The 15,775-nt window shown below is 37.0% G+C and overlaps 1 protein-coding gene across 8 annotated transcripts in view; it reads right to left on the reverse strand.

Annotated features, from left to right (window-relative positions):
• The window catches only part of PLGRKT (plasminogen receptor with a C-terminal lysine), a 40,479-nt gene that overhangs the window by 920 nt on the left and 23,784 nt on the right, over positions 1-15,775 (reverse strand). For all 8 annotated transcript variants that reach the window (XM_005604990.4, XM_005604989.4, XM_070248289.1 and 5 more), the window contains 2 exons: positions 3,878-4,008; positions 2,792-2,901 (listed from right to left, as the gene is read on the reverse strand). In XM_005604990.4, coding sequence (XP_005605047.1) covers positions 2,792-2,901; positions 3,878-4,008 — 241 coding nt within the window. The remainder of the gene's footprint in view (positions 1-2,791; positions 2,902-3,877; positions 4,009-15,775) is intronic.

A 15,775-nucleotide genomic window follows, 5' to 3' on the forward strand; every position in this document is an offset into this window, starting at 1 on the left:
ATTTTTATAAACAATTCCTCTTTCAAATAACAGTTAGTAATTTTATGGCCCAGTGACATTTGCCAACTTTTATTGTTAAAGACTGATTAATAGACTTTTTAAAAATTATAATACACATTGTTAACATTCCATAAGACTTCATTGGGAATGAAGGCAAAAGTTTTCCTTAAGTACTGCTCTTTTGGCACATAATTAATTTGTACTCCAAACGCAACAGGACAGGCTACAATTTTCAAATTATAAGAACATTTCAACCATCTGCAAATGTCTTTTTTTGGCCTCAGTCTTAAATAGTAATAAAAATCATTATAAATTGTATATAATTAGGCAGGCCTTTGATGACAGACCACATGTTTCAATGTGAGGATGCCTCGCACATGGCAAATTCTCTGTATGTGTTTACAGAATGCCTCATGATAAATTCAGTCAAACAAGGATTGTATTTTGGGGTTATCACTAGTTAACAGGGCTCAGTGTTATAACCTAAACTTTCTAATATGGCAAGTTTCCTGGTGTATTCTAAAGTTGTATTTTTTTAACAGGAAATTCCCACAAGGTGCTTGAAAGTTTAAAATTTTATATTCTGTAAACTCTGATGGACCTGTAATAAAACTACTTCAGAAATATATAATCAAAATGCTCCTAGAAAATAAATTTGCTCTCCATTAGTAATATGTTCAAGTGAATGCTATATAATAGAGTTGAAATTTCTTAATACTACATATTAACTTTTATGGGGCGCACTGAATTCTAATGTCCAGATAAACAACGAGACATAGGTGAGCTAAGATTAATGAGTTCTTAAGCAGATGAGTAATGTGAAACTGAGCAGGTTATTGAAATGAGTTTTAACATTAGTAAATCAGTTGTGTACAGTTAGTTTACAGCTTAAAGTGAGATTGTACTCCAACAGTTAACTTGTAGAACAGGGTTTTTGAATTTAGAATACACTTTCCCATAGTAATAATGCTATACATCAGTTTCTAGGCCATCAACAAAAAACTGTTTAGCCTGCAATATAGCTGAACTATGATATCAATAATGCCTGACTCCAAAGGACATTTTAGCATAGTTTCTATGTGGAAAGTATGTTTCCATTTTCAAACGAGAACTTTTAAGAATATATAACCCTTCATCTCCCTAGGCCTGGGAATGAGATGTTCTACTTCCTACTTCCCAATACCTGCAGAGGAGACTGCACCTCCTCCTTTCCCATAACAAACAGAGCTTTAGGGATAGTGATGGGCCCACTGCCCAGGAGAGATCAGGATGGCAAAAAAAAAAAGGCTTGGGAAAGTACTGTTTGCAATATGCTCTGGGTTGAAGGCTTGAGAAGTAGGGACACAGGGATCCTCATGAGAGTGTAGCTCCCAGAGAAGTGGTGGGAATTTGGAGGACATGGGTATCCTAGACTAATGGAAAAATTTATCTTCCTGGGACAGGAATAGCTTGAGTGGCAGCTGCGCTATTTTCTAGGGCAATAAGAGCCAGAGTTCTATGAGAGCAGCATGGTGCTGATAAATATTTAACAACTAGCTCTTCGGAAACAAAAAAGTATGTAAGTTTATTATGTACCTAAGTTTATTATAAATTTTACTTATATAAAATATATGTACACACAATTTATAAATATACTTTATCATAAATTCCATATAGCAAATTGATTCTCACAGAATGTTTTCATTGATTTTTGCTGAACTCTTGTCCAGAGCCAATCTATAGCTGCAGCTGATGAGAGAATATAATTCCAACATGAATGATGGTTGGTGTTTTCATTTACATTAGTGAGTAGGACAAAAGTGAAACAATGACATATGTTGGAACTTTAACTTGTTTGAGAATGGTGTGAATAACTTTGCTGAATCAGATAATTTTTAAATGTTGGAAGAATATTTCCTCATTTTTTTATGTTATTCACAATGTAATGGCTACAGACACAACAAACTTTTAAGCATAATTTGCATTATTAACATTTTCTTTAGCACTTCCTTAAGTCTAGACTATGCGTTGGCAAATTTTCTTAAAGGGCCAGACAGTAAATATTTTAAGCTTGTGGGGTCTTATGTCTCTGTTGCAATGACTTGGCTCTGTCATGGTAATGGGAAAATAGACAATTCATAAATGAATGGGCATGTCTGTGTTCCAATAAAAGTTTATTTCCAAAAACATATGGCCAATCCACAGGGCTTAGTTTGCCAAACCATGGTCTAGACAATCAACAAAATAGTAAGTCAAGCCTTGATTTGGAATTTGGGGATTCCACAGGTGTAAATACTCCCACCATGACCAACGTCAAGCTACCAATGGGATGTGACTGAAGTCAAAGTTGTATCTGTATTTTATTGTGTCTGTATATTATACCCACATTTCTACCCTACAAATACAATAGATATACTTAAGAATATAAAGATAGATAACTTAAGCATATAGATAATAGTAAAATAATTAGAAACTAATAAGTTCTGAGTATTTATTACAAGTTTTTTAAAATATAATTTAATGTTATTTATTTTTTGTAATTTAATTGTAAGTTTATATAATTTAATTTTTAATAAGGACTGCATTTAACAGCCAGCTTACAAAATTCCTGAAAATTTGACAATCAGTTGTTGTGAGCTGGTATGAGCTGGCTCAAACATACCACTGTGTGAGAGGGAGCAGAAATGTCGGTCATTGGAGGCTCAGGGAGAAGGTCTTGTCAGAATCTTCATAAGTCAAGGGGTCATATGGAAGGGATCCTTAAACCAGAAAATGAATCAGAAATAGAGACTCTGGTTTATCAAAGACTTACCTTTCATTCTTTGTAGAAGAGTTCCATAGCCCAAATCATACTGGTAGGTAAGGACAAAGCCTAATGGAACAATAGGGAAGAGAAAGGCTGGCTTCTTCCTTTTTAGTGCTCTGGTTCAAGAACAAAAAAGAATGAATATCAAGAATAACCTATAAATACAAATCTCCACACTTGATGAAAAAAAATTTACTTCCTTTTTGGAAGAATGTCCTCCATTTCAGAAGTTACATAATTCATTTGAGTTTTATCTGGAAATAGAATCTCCTTAGCCATAACCCCTCACCAGATTCTGCAATTTTCAAGGGCATGATCTTTGACTTGCTCATGTTTATTTGATGTTGAGGCTCAGATTACTCATTTTAAAAATGGTTAAGTATTGATATCTACCCCTTAGGGATTGTGGAGATAAATTTGTAGAGGCTTCCTTCTATCTTGTCAAGTCAGTCCTCTCAACTTATAAAAATGGAGAAAAGGACAGAAGAAATCTAAGAAACTAAAGGCAGAATTAACCATATGATTTCACTTATATGTGATGGGTAAAAAATAAAACGAACAAACAAAATAAAACAGAAACAGACTCATAGATACAGAGAACAATCTGGTGTTTGCCAGAGGGGAGGGGTGTAGGGGGTGAGCTAAATAGGTGAAGGGGATTAAGAGGTACAAAATGCCAGTTATAAAATAAATAAGTCACAGAGATGTAATGTACAGCATAGAGAATATAGTAACAATATTGTAATAACTTTGTGTGGTGACAGATAGTAACCAGACATATCATGATGGTCATCTTTAACGTATAAAAATACCGAATCACTGTACACCTGAAACAAATATAATACTGCATGTCAATTATACTTCAGTTTTTTAAAGATGGAGAGCAAATATCAAAACAGGAAAAAAAGGGCAGAATTAACTACTACTACCTTGGTTCTACGGAGTTACCTCCAAGGACTAAGCTATGAGGTTACTTTGTTTACATATACTCTAGTTGGATGAAGTCCTATCTTGATCAACTTAATGTGATAATGGCAAAGACAGAAAGAAATAAATTATTTGAGAAAATTTCAAAGTAAATAGCAAACATACCCAGCTGTTAAAGAGATGGCTGCAATGCCAAAAAATGTTCCAAAATATTTGAGAAATTCCCGGGACCAAGCAATCTGCATGGCCATTTGTCTTTCCCTCATTTCATTCTGCATTGTTAGCTGCCTTTCCAGCTGAGGACAAAACAAATGAAAAGTGTGGTTACTCACCTGTGCATCTGAGCACAGCTGATATTCTGCTTTTCCAGTGGATTTTCATCTTCAATCACTTTGATTCATCTTTTTTTTTTTTTTTAATTTCAACAGACTTTGACTAAAGTCTCTCTGGACAGCTATCCCCAACTGCCACTTTGGCGGTGAAATTTTCCTAGAATATGTACAGAATACATGCAATATTCTTTTTCTGCATCCTGAGTTCTTGAATGCACCTGGTTTGGAGCTTTTATCCAAACCTAAATTATATGTCCAGTCTATTATATCATATATGACGCAAGACCTATGTGCCTTTAAATGCAGGTACATGTTATTGGCCTTTTTCACAACTTGTATTCTAATCATTTTTCCCTCCAAATCCATTCAACTCCAAGTTGAAATTAATTTGGAGTATCAGGTCCATATCATACCATGATATGATGGTAGAGGGGTATTATTTTGAAACATTAATAGAGATTTTTTTTTTTTTCCCTACAATTTTCTTGTTGGCTCAAGTCCTTCACCACTTTAATCAGTGCCTTTCACTGCTTTGGAGCAGAAAGCAGATACAGCCCAGAACAAAGAAGGAGACTGGATGTTTGAATGGATTTTTAGAAAACACACAACAGAAGCAATAGTCTGAAAGCCCAAGCCCATTATTTTGAGAAAGTCAGATTCTTGAGAAAGAAAAGTTGTTGTTTTTTAAATTCTAAAATCTTGGCACTGTGTATCATTAGCAAAGCATAGAGGATAGCAAGTATAGAATGAATGATGCAAACCATAGGATGTGGAAGAATGAGTAAAAGTGTGACTCAGTTTTCTCTACATGCCTTCTTTCTGCTGTGGGAAGGAACTGGGAGAGGAATGTGAGATTTTAGATATAAATATGGGGTTTGGCTCCTTGGTCCCTCTTGGGGGTTGAAGCCCCAGGGGATGTGGTGGTCTTGGGATTTAGAGATCCCCAGACAGACAGCACTTCTAGGAGAGGCAGCTAAAGTAGAGCACAAATGGTTGCAGGGCAGATCCAGGCTTAGAGCAGGCTTGAGAGAGGCCAACCCAGTCTCTCTCAGCTGCCAAGGGGTGTGGAGAAAGTCTGCAAGGTTCCCATGTCAACCTGGAGAGGGGCAAAGAAGGTAGCTGAGAATTTAAAGCAGGTGGCTTACCAGAGAGTCACCAAAGCCTAGGGCCTGGTGTCCTCATAACAGACACTTGGGTAGAGACTATCAGCCAAGGGCTGGGTGAGGAAGGTGGCTAGATCTCAGAGGATCAGCAGCACCCCAGAGCACAGAAGTAATGGTCAAGCCAGCCTGAAACATTGTCAAAGGCCCTCAGAGCAAATCACCTGACATTATCCAGGGTGATGAAACAGAAAACAATGGCAGAAAAACCTCCTCCAACCAGATACTCCTCGATGCCTATGCCATCTGAGATCACCTGGACCCAAACCTAGACTGGTCCAGGAAAAAATGGACAGAGAAAGGGAGGAAGTCAAGCTGAATTTAACTCTATCCACAAAGAAGTAAGTTTTAAACTAGAAGTAATTGAGTCACTTTGACTTGTCAAAATTAAATTTGCCCTCAGCAGTAGCAATTAAAATTCATTTTGAGTTCAGTTAGAGAATAAAAAATAGTGTTTTTGCATACATGATCATTTAGCATGTGAAATTCATCCTTGCCATATTACTTACTCAAAAAACTTACCTGACAGTTCATAGTATCCCCCCAAAGTAATGTAGATGCATCAATTAATTATGTGTGTTGTTATCAAAAGCCATCTAATCCAATCATGACACAGATGAACCCAAGATCAGTAGTTCTGAAACTTAGCAGAACATTATGAGCATCTGGGGAGTTTTTCAAAGTCCCAATGCCCAGGCCTATACCTTAGACTAATTGAACCAGGAGGGATGATGGAACCAGGATCTGGAGGTGGGACCAGTCATCAGTATTTTTTAAAGGTTGCCAGGTAATTCTGGTGTGCGGCTAGGATTGAGAACCACTGCCTGAGATGAAAGAACTCACCACCTAGGTTCTTTCCCAACAAGGACCAAGCTGAAATATAAGTCTGAAAACTGATCTTCTGGGAACTCTCAAAAGATTGTGAACAGGAGGTTTTCTAAGGGTGGTAGAACTAATCTGTTGGTACTATCGTGGTGGGTACATGACATTCTGCATTTGTATAAACCTTTAAAACTTTACAGCACAAAAAGTGAACCTTACTGTACGCAAATTTTACAAATCAGCCAGAAGGTCAGGGGATCCATAGGATGGAATGTGGACTGTGACAAAATAATCTATAAATGTATGACATAACTTCACTGAAGGAAGTGGAGGAAAAGGAACTGATCTAACTTTGGAAAATGATATTTTGACTGGAAACTATAAAACTAAAGACAAAAGGATTGGTAAAGTTATTTCTAACGGGGTACACGTTAACAATTCTGAAACTGATTTACATGTAAACTGGAGATGAACAAACAAATAAATAGATGGCAGATGGTTGGAGTCAGGCTTCTTACTATTAGAGAGGGAGATTACAAAAAAGCAAGGGGAAAAGACTAGAATGAACCATGTTGTATTGGATTAGAGTCAGTGACATCAGTATGGAATTGTGTTTAGCTTATTACAGATACAGGTGGACAAAGATAAAATTATAGATATGGATGTATACATGGGTTAGTGTAAGTACCTATATTTCCTAGCTCTGTCCACTGAGAGGGCATAGAGGTGATGACACCCTTGTAGCAATGAGCACACTCAGCACCCAGATTTTGGTTTCTACTTCTACTCTCCAATGAAAGGATTCAGAGTCCTTGGAGAAATGGCTGACCTAAGACTGGGACAGGAAATGAGCTAGAATATCTTGTAGTGCCAGAAAGAAATGCTCAAAAAAAAAAAAAAATGATGGAGTATGTCAAAGGGACACAGGAGCCAACCCAAAAGAGCTCCCAATGGCCAAATTTGGGACAATTTGAGCAGCAAAATATACAATACAGTATTGGATTGCAACCCAAAGTGTAAAATAAATATCCATGAGTCCATACTGATATAAATGGAGGAGACAAATATCCTGTAAAGAATTCAAAATCATTTGTGTATATACTCCCCTGCCACCTTCAAGGAGGTAGGGTTTAATTCTCACCCCTTAATGGTGGGCTTTACTTAGTTACTTGCTTCCAAGGAGTAGAGTATGAGAGGGTAAGGGGAGGGAGGGGGAAGGAACATTACAGTGGAGAAACCTGGCAAACACTACCTTGACTAAGTGAGCAAGGTTAACATCATCAGTGATGAGACATGTTGATAGCATGTACCCTTGATATAATGTGATGAGAAGGGAACTTCGCTGCTGTGTTCTTCCACCCCAAAACCCATAAACCCAATCTAACCAGGAGACAAACCCAAACTGAGGGACAATTTACAAAATACCTGACCAGTATTCCTCAAAACTCTCAAGGTCATCAAAAACATGGAACTTCTGAGAAACTGTCACATTCCATAGCAAGCAAAGGAGACAAGAAGACTAAATGTAATGTGGCATCCTAGATGGAATTCTGGGACAGAATAATTAGGGGAAAACTAATGAAATTTGAATATGAATTTTATTTAATAGTAATATACCAATGTTTGTTTCTTAGTTGTGGCAACTGTACTATGGTAATGTAAGATATTAACTGCAGAGTATGCTAAGCGTAGGGTATTCAGGAACTCTGTACTTGTTTTCCATAAATCTAAAACTATTCTAAAATTTAAGTTTATTTTAAGAAATGATTATGAACAAATCTTATATTCTGGCTCTCTACTCTCCTATTGATTAGAATAGAAGCAATCATCTCCATATATCACAGATAAATTGTAAAAATCAGCCAGATTGAGTATCTGCAATAAACTCTGAGTCTAGAGTTAAAAAAAAAAGATCTCTGCAGACTGTCTCGATGGCCAAAAACTCCTGACGAAGGACAGCATTGTGCTGTAATGTTAATTATCAATTAAAATTATTAATTACCCCATACTTCATAAAATTGTGTTTAAAGTCAGAGGTCTAGAGCCAAATACATTTTAAAGTTCAAATTAATTAATAAATTTTATTACCAAACTTTTTCAATAGCCATGAAGTGATAATTATATGAATATAATTATTAATTTGCCAATAATAGGCATTATTTAACTAAATGTACATTCAGTTTTACACTTCTTTCCCAAATATTGACACTAATAACAAATAAGAGCACAAGAGAACATGTACAGTTTCCTTAACAGTCTTTAACCCAAATCATAAATATAAAATTTTGTCCTATTTTAAAAGAACTTTAGACCTTTTTACAATAATAATTTTCCTATCTCTGTTACTTTTGATATTGCTTTACAGAACAATTTGAAATTAAAACGTTCCTGATTATGAGTTCAGACTCTGATGATCTTATAGGCGTATCTGATACTAGTTTAACAATTACAGAACCACAATTTATTTTGGAGAATATAATAAACAGAAGCCAGCTTACTAAAAATAATTGTACATAGTAGGAGAAATCACATTCATAAAGCTGTTACATCTGCCCTTTCCTGTGTATTTTAATTCTTCAATTTCCTTGTTTAAAAAATATTAAGGGTAGCCACAAAATTACTGATCTCAGTAATTTGTCAATCTCTTGAGTTTCAGGGAGCACAATTTTGTAAAGGCCCACAGACCACTTAATACAAGTTTCCCCTTAATACAATAATAAAATGATTAAATTTCACTTGAACATATAAAATATTTTCAGAGAACAAAGAAGGCAATGTTTTTATTTGGAGACTTTCCTATTTTTGAGAAATAATTAGGCCAACTTTGAGAAAAAACCAGTTTACTTCTGTGTTTTTGGTTTCCAACAGTCTTTTAATTTATTCATAATATATTCACATGCAATAGAAAAGTTATCTTTTCATTTGCTTAATTGTGCAATGCCAAAAAGTTATTCTATGTGTCCTGCCACAAAAGAGTTTTGTTTTTATCAGAAATGAGAATATTTTATATTTGTCTATGGCTTTGTTAAATTAACAGAGATATTATTGATACCTTAAACTAAAAACAAAATCAGAATTTCAGGTAAACAAAACATAAACTGAGATCGTTAAAATAAAGCAACCATAATGAAAGCTGTGACAAGTGGCATTTAACTTTAACTTGCTCTATAGGTATTTTAAGTGCTCAACATCCGTTAAGTAGTTTGGGAAGAATCTAGAAGGAGAAATGAGTAGTAAATTGAAGCTGAAAAAAAAGCCCATTTTTTTTAAATCAGTGACATGAAAATAATTTAATGTAAACAAAATTATAGTATTATTCAGAAGATTAAAAGCTTTGGTTATAGCATCTTTTTACATATCTTCCAATAAAGATTATAACACAATTAAATACATTCTTACTCTCAGATGTATGTAAACAATAAGATCACCCTAAGGAAAAAATAAGAATTCTGGTTTGGCAAAAACCCTTTATATTAAGTTATGGATTCCAAAATATATGGACTTTCCCCAAGAAGAGCAGAAGATGCCAACAAGATGAACAGAGCCTGGGAAAGAACAAAAGACCAATGACCTTCTCAACTATTATCTAAAATTCCTTAAAGACACAGCTTCTAACAGTGTCTGGTATATTATAAGCACTATTAACTGAAGTTGAAGACAATTTCAGAACTTTAATAGAAACAATAAGGGTATTTTCTTTTATCCTGGATTTTCTCATTTTAAAGAGTACTTATTTCTTAGTTTGATAGTTATATTCTACTATGTCAATCTTAACTGTGCACAAAGCTAAGGCCGCTATTCTACACTTACACCCGAGAATCTTAGAACCAAGATATGCTTCAAAAAATAAAATCAGAAAATTCTTAAGAAATTGCAAGATGCTTGTTTCTCACTTTATTGTGGCAGCTGACACACTAATAATAGTAATAATGTGGCCCACCATGTTCTAAGTGCAGTACTATTTTACACATGTTGGCTTTCTCCCCAAGTCCTATGAGGTTGGTCTATGAGTTGAAGACAATGGAAGCCACTCTGACTAGTAGTTTAAAGATTTTATTTTTCCTTTTTCTCCCCACCCCGCTGGTACGAAGCCCCCTGGTGTATATTTTTAGTTGTGGGTCCTTCTAGTTGTGGCCTGTGGGATGCCACCTCAGCGTGGCTTGATGAGCAGTGCCATGTCCACGCCCAGGATCCGAACTGGTGAAACCCAGGGCCACTGAAGCTGAGCACGCGAACTTAACCCCTTGGTCACGGGGCCGGCCCCCCAACTAAGTAGTTTAAACAGAAAAAGAATTATTGCAGGGTATTTGGCAGCTTAAGATTTTCTGGGAGAGCCATGAAAGTTAATTTGAATTCTACCCTATCAGGAGCAACATAGCTAAGAGAAATGCTCAGCCAGAACATGGGACTCTTTTAGGTGTACCCCACAGCCACTGCCTTCTACCACGGATGCTCAGGACCAAATACTGAAACTCCACCTCCACCACTCCTAAAATACCAGTCACTTTCACTACAGTGGTTACAAGAAGACCCAATGTCTTCCTGAAGCTTTACACTGCTCATGTTTACCTCTCAAGTCTCCTTCAAACATGCCTGGTTGGCAGAAGTAGGTCAGATGTGAAACCCAGCTGCAAGGGAATCTGGGAAATTTGCCTTTGGCTTTCCAGCCTCTGTTTACAGGCAAGCACACTATAAGGGACTGGAATGGAAGTTGAGCAATCCAGTAATAATACCTGCCACAGAAGGTTTTATCTCAGTTTACAGTTAAGTAAACTAAGGATCAGAATTTGAGCAATTTTTCCCTGTGGTCACAGTTATTAAATTGCAGATCTGGGATTCAGACCCAGGTTTGCCTGTTCCAAAACCCAAACTTGCAGTCTAAGAACACTTGCAGTAATCAAGTCAACATGGAAAGTAGGGATGAAGTGGACAGGGTATGTGATTACCATCTGAAAAGTCTTTACCTTTCTGTATAATTAATGCAAGAATCTTAGAATGACACTGCATAATGAACTCTAAATTGACCTGGGGTACAGATTGACCTGAATTATTCTGTTTAAATCTCTTTGAAAGAGCCTCTACACTCACTGTCTCCAATTTCTCACCAGCATTGCATGCCCCCATCCCTATAGCGATTTCAGTGACCACTGCTCTCTGATTGTGAGCTTCCCAAGGCCCCTGTGACCTCTTCCTCATTGCCATATCTAATTCCTCAGAGAACTGGGAACAACCACCACATCCAAACAATGACCATGGCCTTCAGACAACTTTCTAAACATTTCTTGAGATGTGGACTCCCCTACCCTCTTGCACAAATGTGGGTTTGGGGCTCTAGGCCAATGGCCCTGGGAGAAAAGAGAGCTAGCCTATGGCTCTATAAGGAAACTAATATCTGTTCTCAAGGTGGGAGCAGAACAGAAAGCTAAGCAAGTTCTGAAAGGTCAAGACCTGCTCCCCTTCCACAATGAGAAACAAAGGGAAAAGGCAACTCCTAAGAACAGAAGAGCACTAGAGCCTGTTCCAGAGAAGGTCCTTCAAGTCCTATCTTTGTTTACTTTTCCCAGAATTTCCTTTTAAGCCATCTCCTCTTGGTCTTAGATCCTGGTGATATCATCACTTTCCAGGCTTCAACTACAACCTCTTGCTGATGACATCAGAGCTCTAAAGTTCCATCCTGGAGTTCTACTCAGTGGTAGATCATATTTCCAGCTGTATTCTAGGCATCTCCACTGGAAGAAGGATCGCCAAGTCTTACCAAAATCTCTCTGCATGTCTGTTGAATCCAGTCTCCTTCCTGCTGTCCCTGCTCCAGCTCCAGCTCAGATCATCACTATCCATCAACAAAAGCACTGCATTACTGCCAATCTGTGTTCTCTCTTCCTAGTTTCTTCTCCTTCAATCCGTTTTTTATACTGCTCTCTTTATACTTAGATTCCTGTCTCAAAAGTGACCTCATGGTACTTTCCTGCTTAAAAACTTTCGTTGGTTCTTTAACTCCCAGACGTGACATGGCCTTTAAAAACCCTATTCCAATTTACCTCTTAGGGTTCACGTCCTGCCAGTCTTCCCCAAGACCCCAGCCACCCCAGTCCTCAACCAGGCCAGGCATGTTCACCTTTCCACATCTTTTGGCTTATGGAAAGAGACAGAGTTTGGAGTCACATAGGCTGGGTTCAAATTCCAATTCTGTCACTTACTTGCTATGTGATTGTGGGCAAATCCTCTAAATCTCTTGACTTCAATTTCTCTATCTCTAGGAGCAACATAGCTAGCCTACAGGGTTGTTCTGCTAAATAAGATGGCATATTTGCAAGGGACTGATGTACTGCAGGCATTGGTATGTATTATCCCCTTTGTCTTGCTTTTCCTTCTTGTCTCCTATCCCCAGGGGTTACCTAGACTTAGAGCCTTTTTCCTTCACTTTCTTCCCTCTCTCTTTCTTGGAGAGTTCACCTGTTTTCCTGACTTCAAAATTTCTCCTTGCTGAAGATCTCCACCTCTCTATCTAAAGCCCCATCTACTCACTGGAGCAATGCCAGCTGCAGAGAGCTGACTTGCATTCCTGGCACTACCCTGAATTCAACACGCCCTACACTGAGATCATTTCCTCTAAACCAGCGCCCCGCCTATTCCTTGTATTCCTCAGAGGCTCCATGATTCTCCCAGAGGAATGAAAACTTTGGTTTCATCTTCAACTTACTCCTCTTCTTAATCCTCCAAGTACCTAGTTAGTTCAGAAATTCCACCAACTTTTCTTTCGAAATACACCCTTTTCTCTATTCTTGCTGCCTCCCCTGAAATCCAAGTCCTTATCACCTCAGACCTTGGCTACTGCAATAGTCCAATGCTAGCCTTATATATCTAGCCTGTGATATATGTCTATTAACAAAAGCATTATGGCCCAGAAGTTAATACTGTAGACACTGGGGCCAGACTGTCTGCATTTGAAGCCTGGTTCCACCACTCACAAGCTGTGTGGCTTTTGGTGAATTCTTGTATCTCTCTGTGCCTCAGTTTTCTTAGCAGTAAAATGAGGCAAATGACAGTACTCACCTTAAAGGATTTTTGTAAGGATTAAATGAACAAATACATGCAAAGGTCGTAGGGCAGAGCTTTAATAAAGGTTCAAAAAAAGTTAGTTACTATTATTTGCCTAGAAAATAGACATAAAACTGTAAGATTGGTTATTTTAAAATGTCAATCCTGCTCCTATTGCTCCCCTGCTCGAAAACATCCAATGCTTCTGTTTTCTGCCACACCAAGTATAAACGCTCTGCTCAGCTTTCCAGGCCCTCCGTATCAGCTCCATGCCCCAGGACAACCTCATTTTCTGTTGTGGCCCTTCCCAGTTTTGGTCAGCCTGGCCTCCTGCTGTTTTCCAGATGTGGCTCCATCTGTCTCTTCCCAGCCCTGTGACCTCAGACAAGTTACAGCATGTCTTAAGTTTCCATTTTCCCATCTGTAAAATGGGGATAAGAACAGTACCTACATCATGGGTTTATATTTTTTATGAGACTAAAAAGAACTTATGTATATAGAGCATCTTCCTAACATGCCTGTGGTTGTTGGGGGAGAAGATGCTTATATGGGAAGAGTAGCAGCAGTTCTACATAGTGTCAATCAGAAATACATTTCTATAAATCTTGAAGCCTAGAAAGGTAAAAATATGTTTCAAGAGAAAAAGACAAGATTTCTACAGACATTAATATAGTATTCCTAAAAGCTACCCTTACTCGTTATTGAGTCATTTGCTTCTTATAACAGTCTGTTTGGCAGGTATTACCTAATATCCCCATTTTTCCAGATGAGGAAACTGGTGGTAAGAATGGTTAGGTAACTTGCCACTGCCTGTAGTTCTAGTATGTACTGGGTATTTCCTTTACCTCTTAGATGAAGAAACTGTAGCCCAAAAAGGTTATGAGGTACATGCAAGTTTGTAGAATGAGTTGTTGGCAGGACTAGAACTGAATTTCCTTCTCTGGACTGCTAATCCAATGTTCTCTCAATAAAACCAATCTTCCTTAATATTTATTTTCAGATAAAAAGTCATGTTGTTTATTTAGTGATAGAAAAATATGTTTTATATAACACGTTTAGTTTATTACAAATGTAACTTATTCCAACAATAGTCAATAACTTCCTCACAGAATGTACTTTAAATGTTATAATACCTGGTTACAAATAGAGCTACAATCTACCAAAAATTAGTCTAGCACTTTAATTTTTGTCAGTTGATGAGAATAGGCCAAAAAATAAAAACAACAACTAAAAACCAGAAACACTACATTTTCAGCAATATTGAGGAATCAGCTGTTCATATTTAAGTGCATTTTCCAGAGAACTGAAATATACTCCTTTAAGCAAGAAAACTTACAAAAGAATTCTACTATTTTAATAGACACTTGTCTAAAAGCTATAATATACTGCTGCCTTCATAACTGAATATAGCAAATCGATGTTGCTTGATTGCTTATTTATTTATGAATTTAGTTTGTTGTTATATATCCTTCTTTGGAGGAAACTTCTTTTCATAAAGACATAGAGTCATCATTAGCTCTCCTGTGCTGTAATGCAGCAGTGCTGTCAGAGTTTACCAGGTGGTCCCAGGCCTCTGTCCACTTTCTGTCTCCTCCTCTATCAAGCTGTTATGTTTCACTTTTAGCAGTAAATCCTCTTCTAAGCAACAAACTCCCCTGACTTCCCTTTCTTCTCACTCTCCCTCTCATTCTCTCTCGATGATCTAGTGCTTTTAATTGTCTAGTGGCAGTAAGAGAACAAAGTTTGTTAGAACCTTGTATAAAATAAAAACACATAAGTTCCTAATGAGGACCTGAAAGTCAGGGGCTTCCTATGAGTATGTTGCATGACTTTCAGAACATGGCCTTGTCATAATTACTTGATTCTTTTGTCTTTAAGTATTTCTTCTTGCTTCCTCATCATGTTCCAGATAAGAGGTTGTCATATATATCACCTTGGTCCAAAGAGCTGTCATTATAGTCAAAATAAAATATTGTTTATACCTCTTATAATAATAGCCAGAAAATGTGTAAAGTACTTATTTTCAGAATACAAGCTAAGGCAAAAGAGAAGTAAAACAAAAGAAAACAAAAAGACAAAACTAAACCCCACTGAATACAACTATGATCATGTAGAATGTTCTTTGATTAGTTTCCCTTCTGTCTTCTCAATGAGTTGTGCTTCTGATCCTACATTTCAATATCTTCATGGAATCCTGAAAAATAAACGTTTTTATCCAAAAAAGTACTTTTGTACTTTCACGTGGTTTTATTACATTCAGAAATGTTCTAAATATAAAATAATTCTCCAAAAATGCTTCAGAAGATAAAGGAATCAAGTAAGAGGGTTTAAAAGGCTATGTTGAGCAAAGGCCCTCCCACCTGGTTGAAGGAAATTTTTTAAAACTTTGCTTGACAAGCTGATTCTAAAATTTCCTTTGAGGAGAAAATATGCTTCAACATGGATGCACGTCAAAAATATTATGCTAAGTGAAAGAAGCCAGACACAAAAGACCACATATTGTATGATTCCATTTATGTAAAATGTCAAGAAAAGGCAAATCTATGGAGACAGAAAGTACATTAGTGATTTCCTGAGTATGAGGTGGGGATCAAAGATTTACTGTAAATGAGCACAAAGGAATTTTTGAGGATGATGGAAATGTTCTAAAACTGGATTATGGTGATGGTTGTATAACCCTATAAATGTACCAAAAATCATTGACTTGTACC

The sequence above is a fragment of the Equus caballus genome, chromosome 23, assembly GCF_041296265.1.
Source record: "Equus caballus isolate H_3958 breed thoroughbred chromosome 23, TB-T2T, whole genome shotgun sequence".
NCBI classification, from domain to species: Eukaryota; Metazoa; Chordata; class Mammalia; order Perissodactyla; family Equidae; genus Equus; species Equus caballus.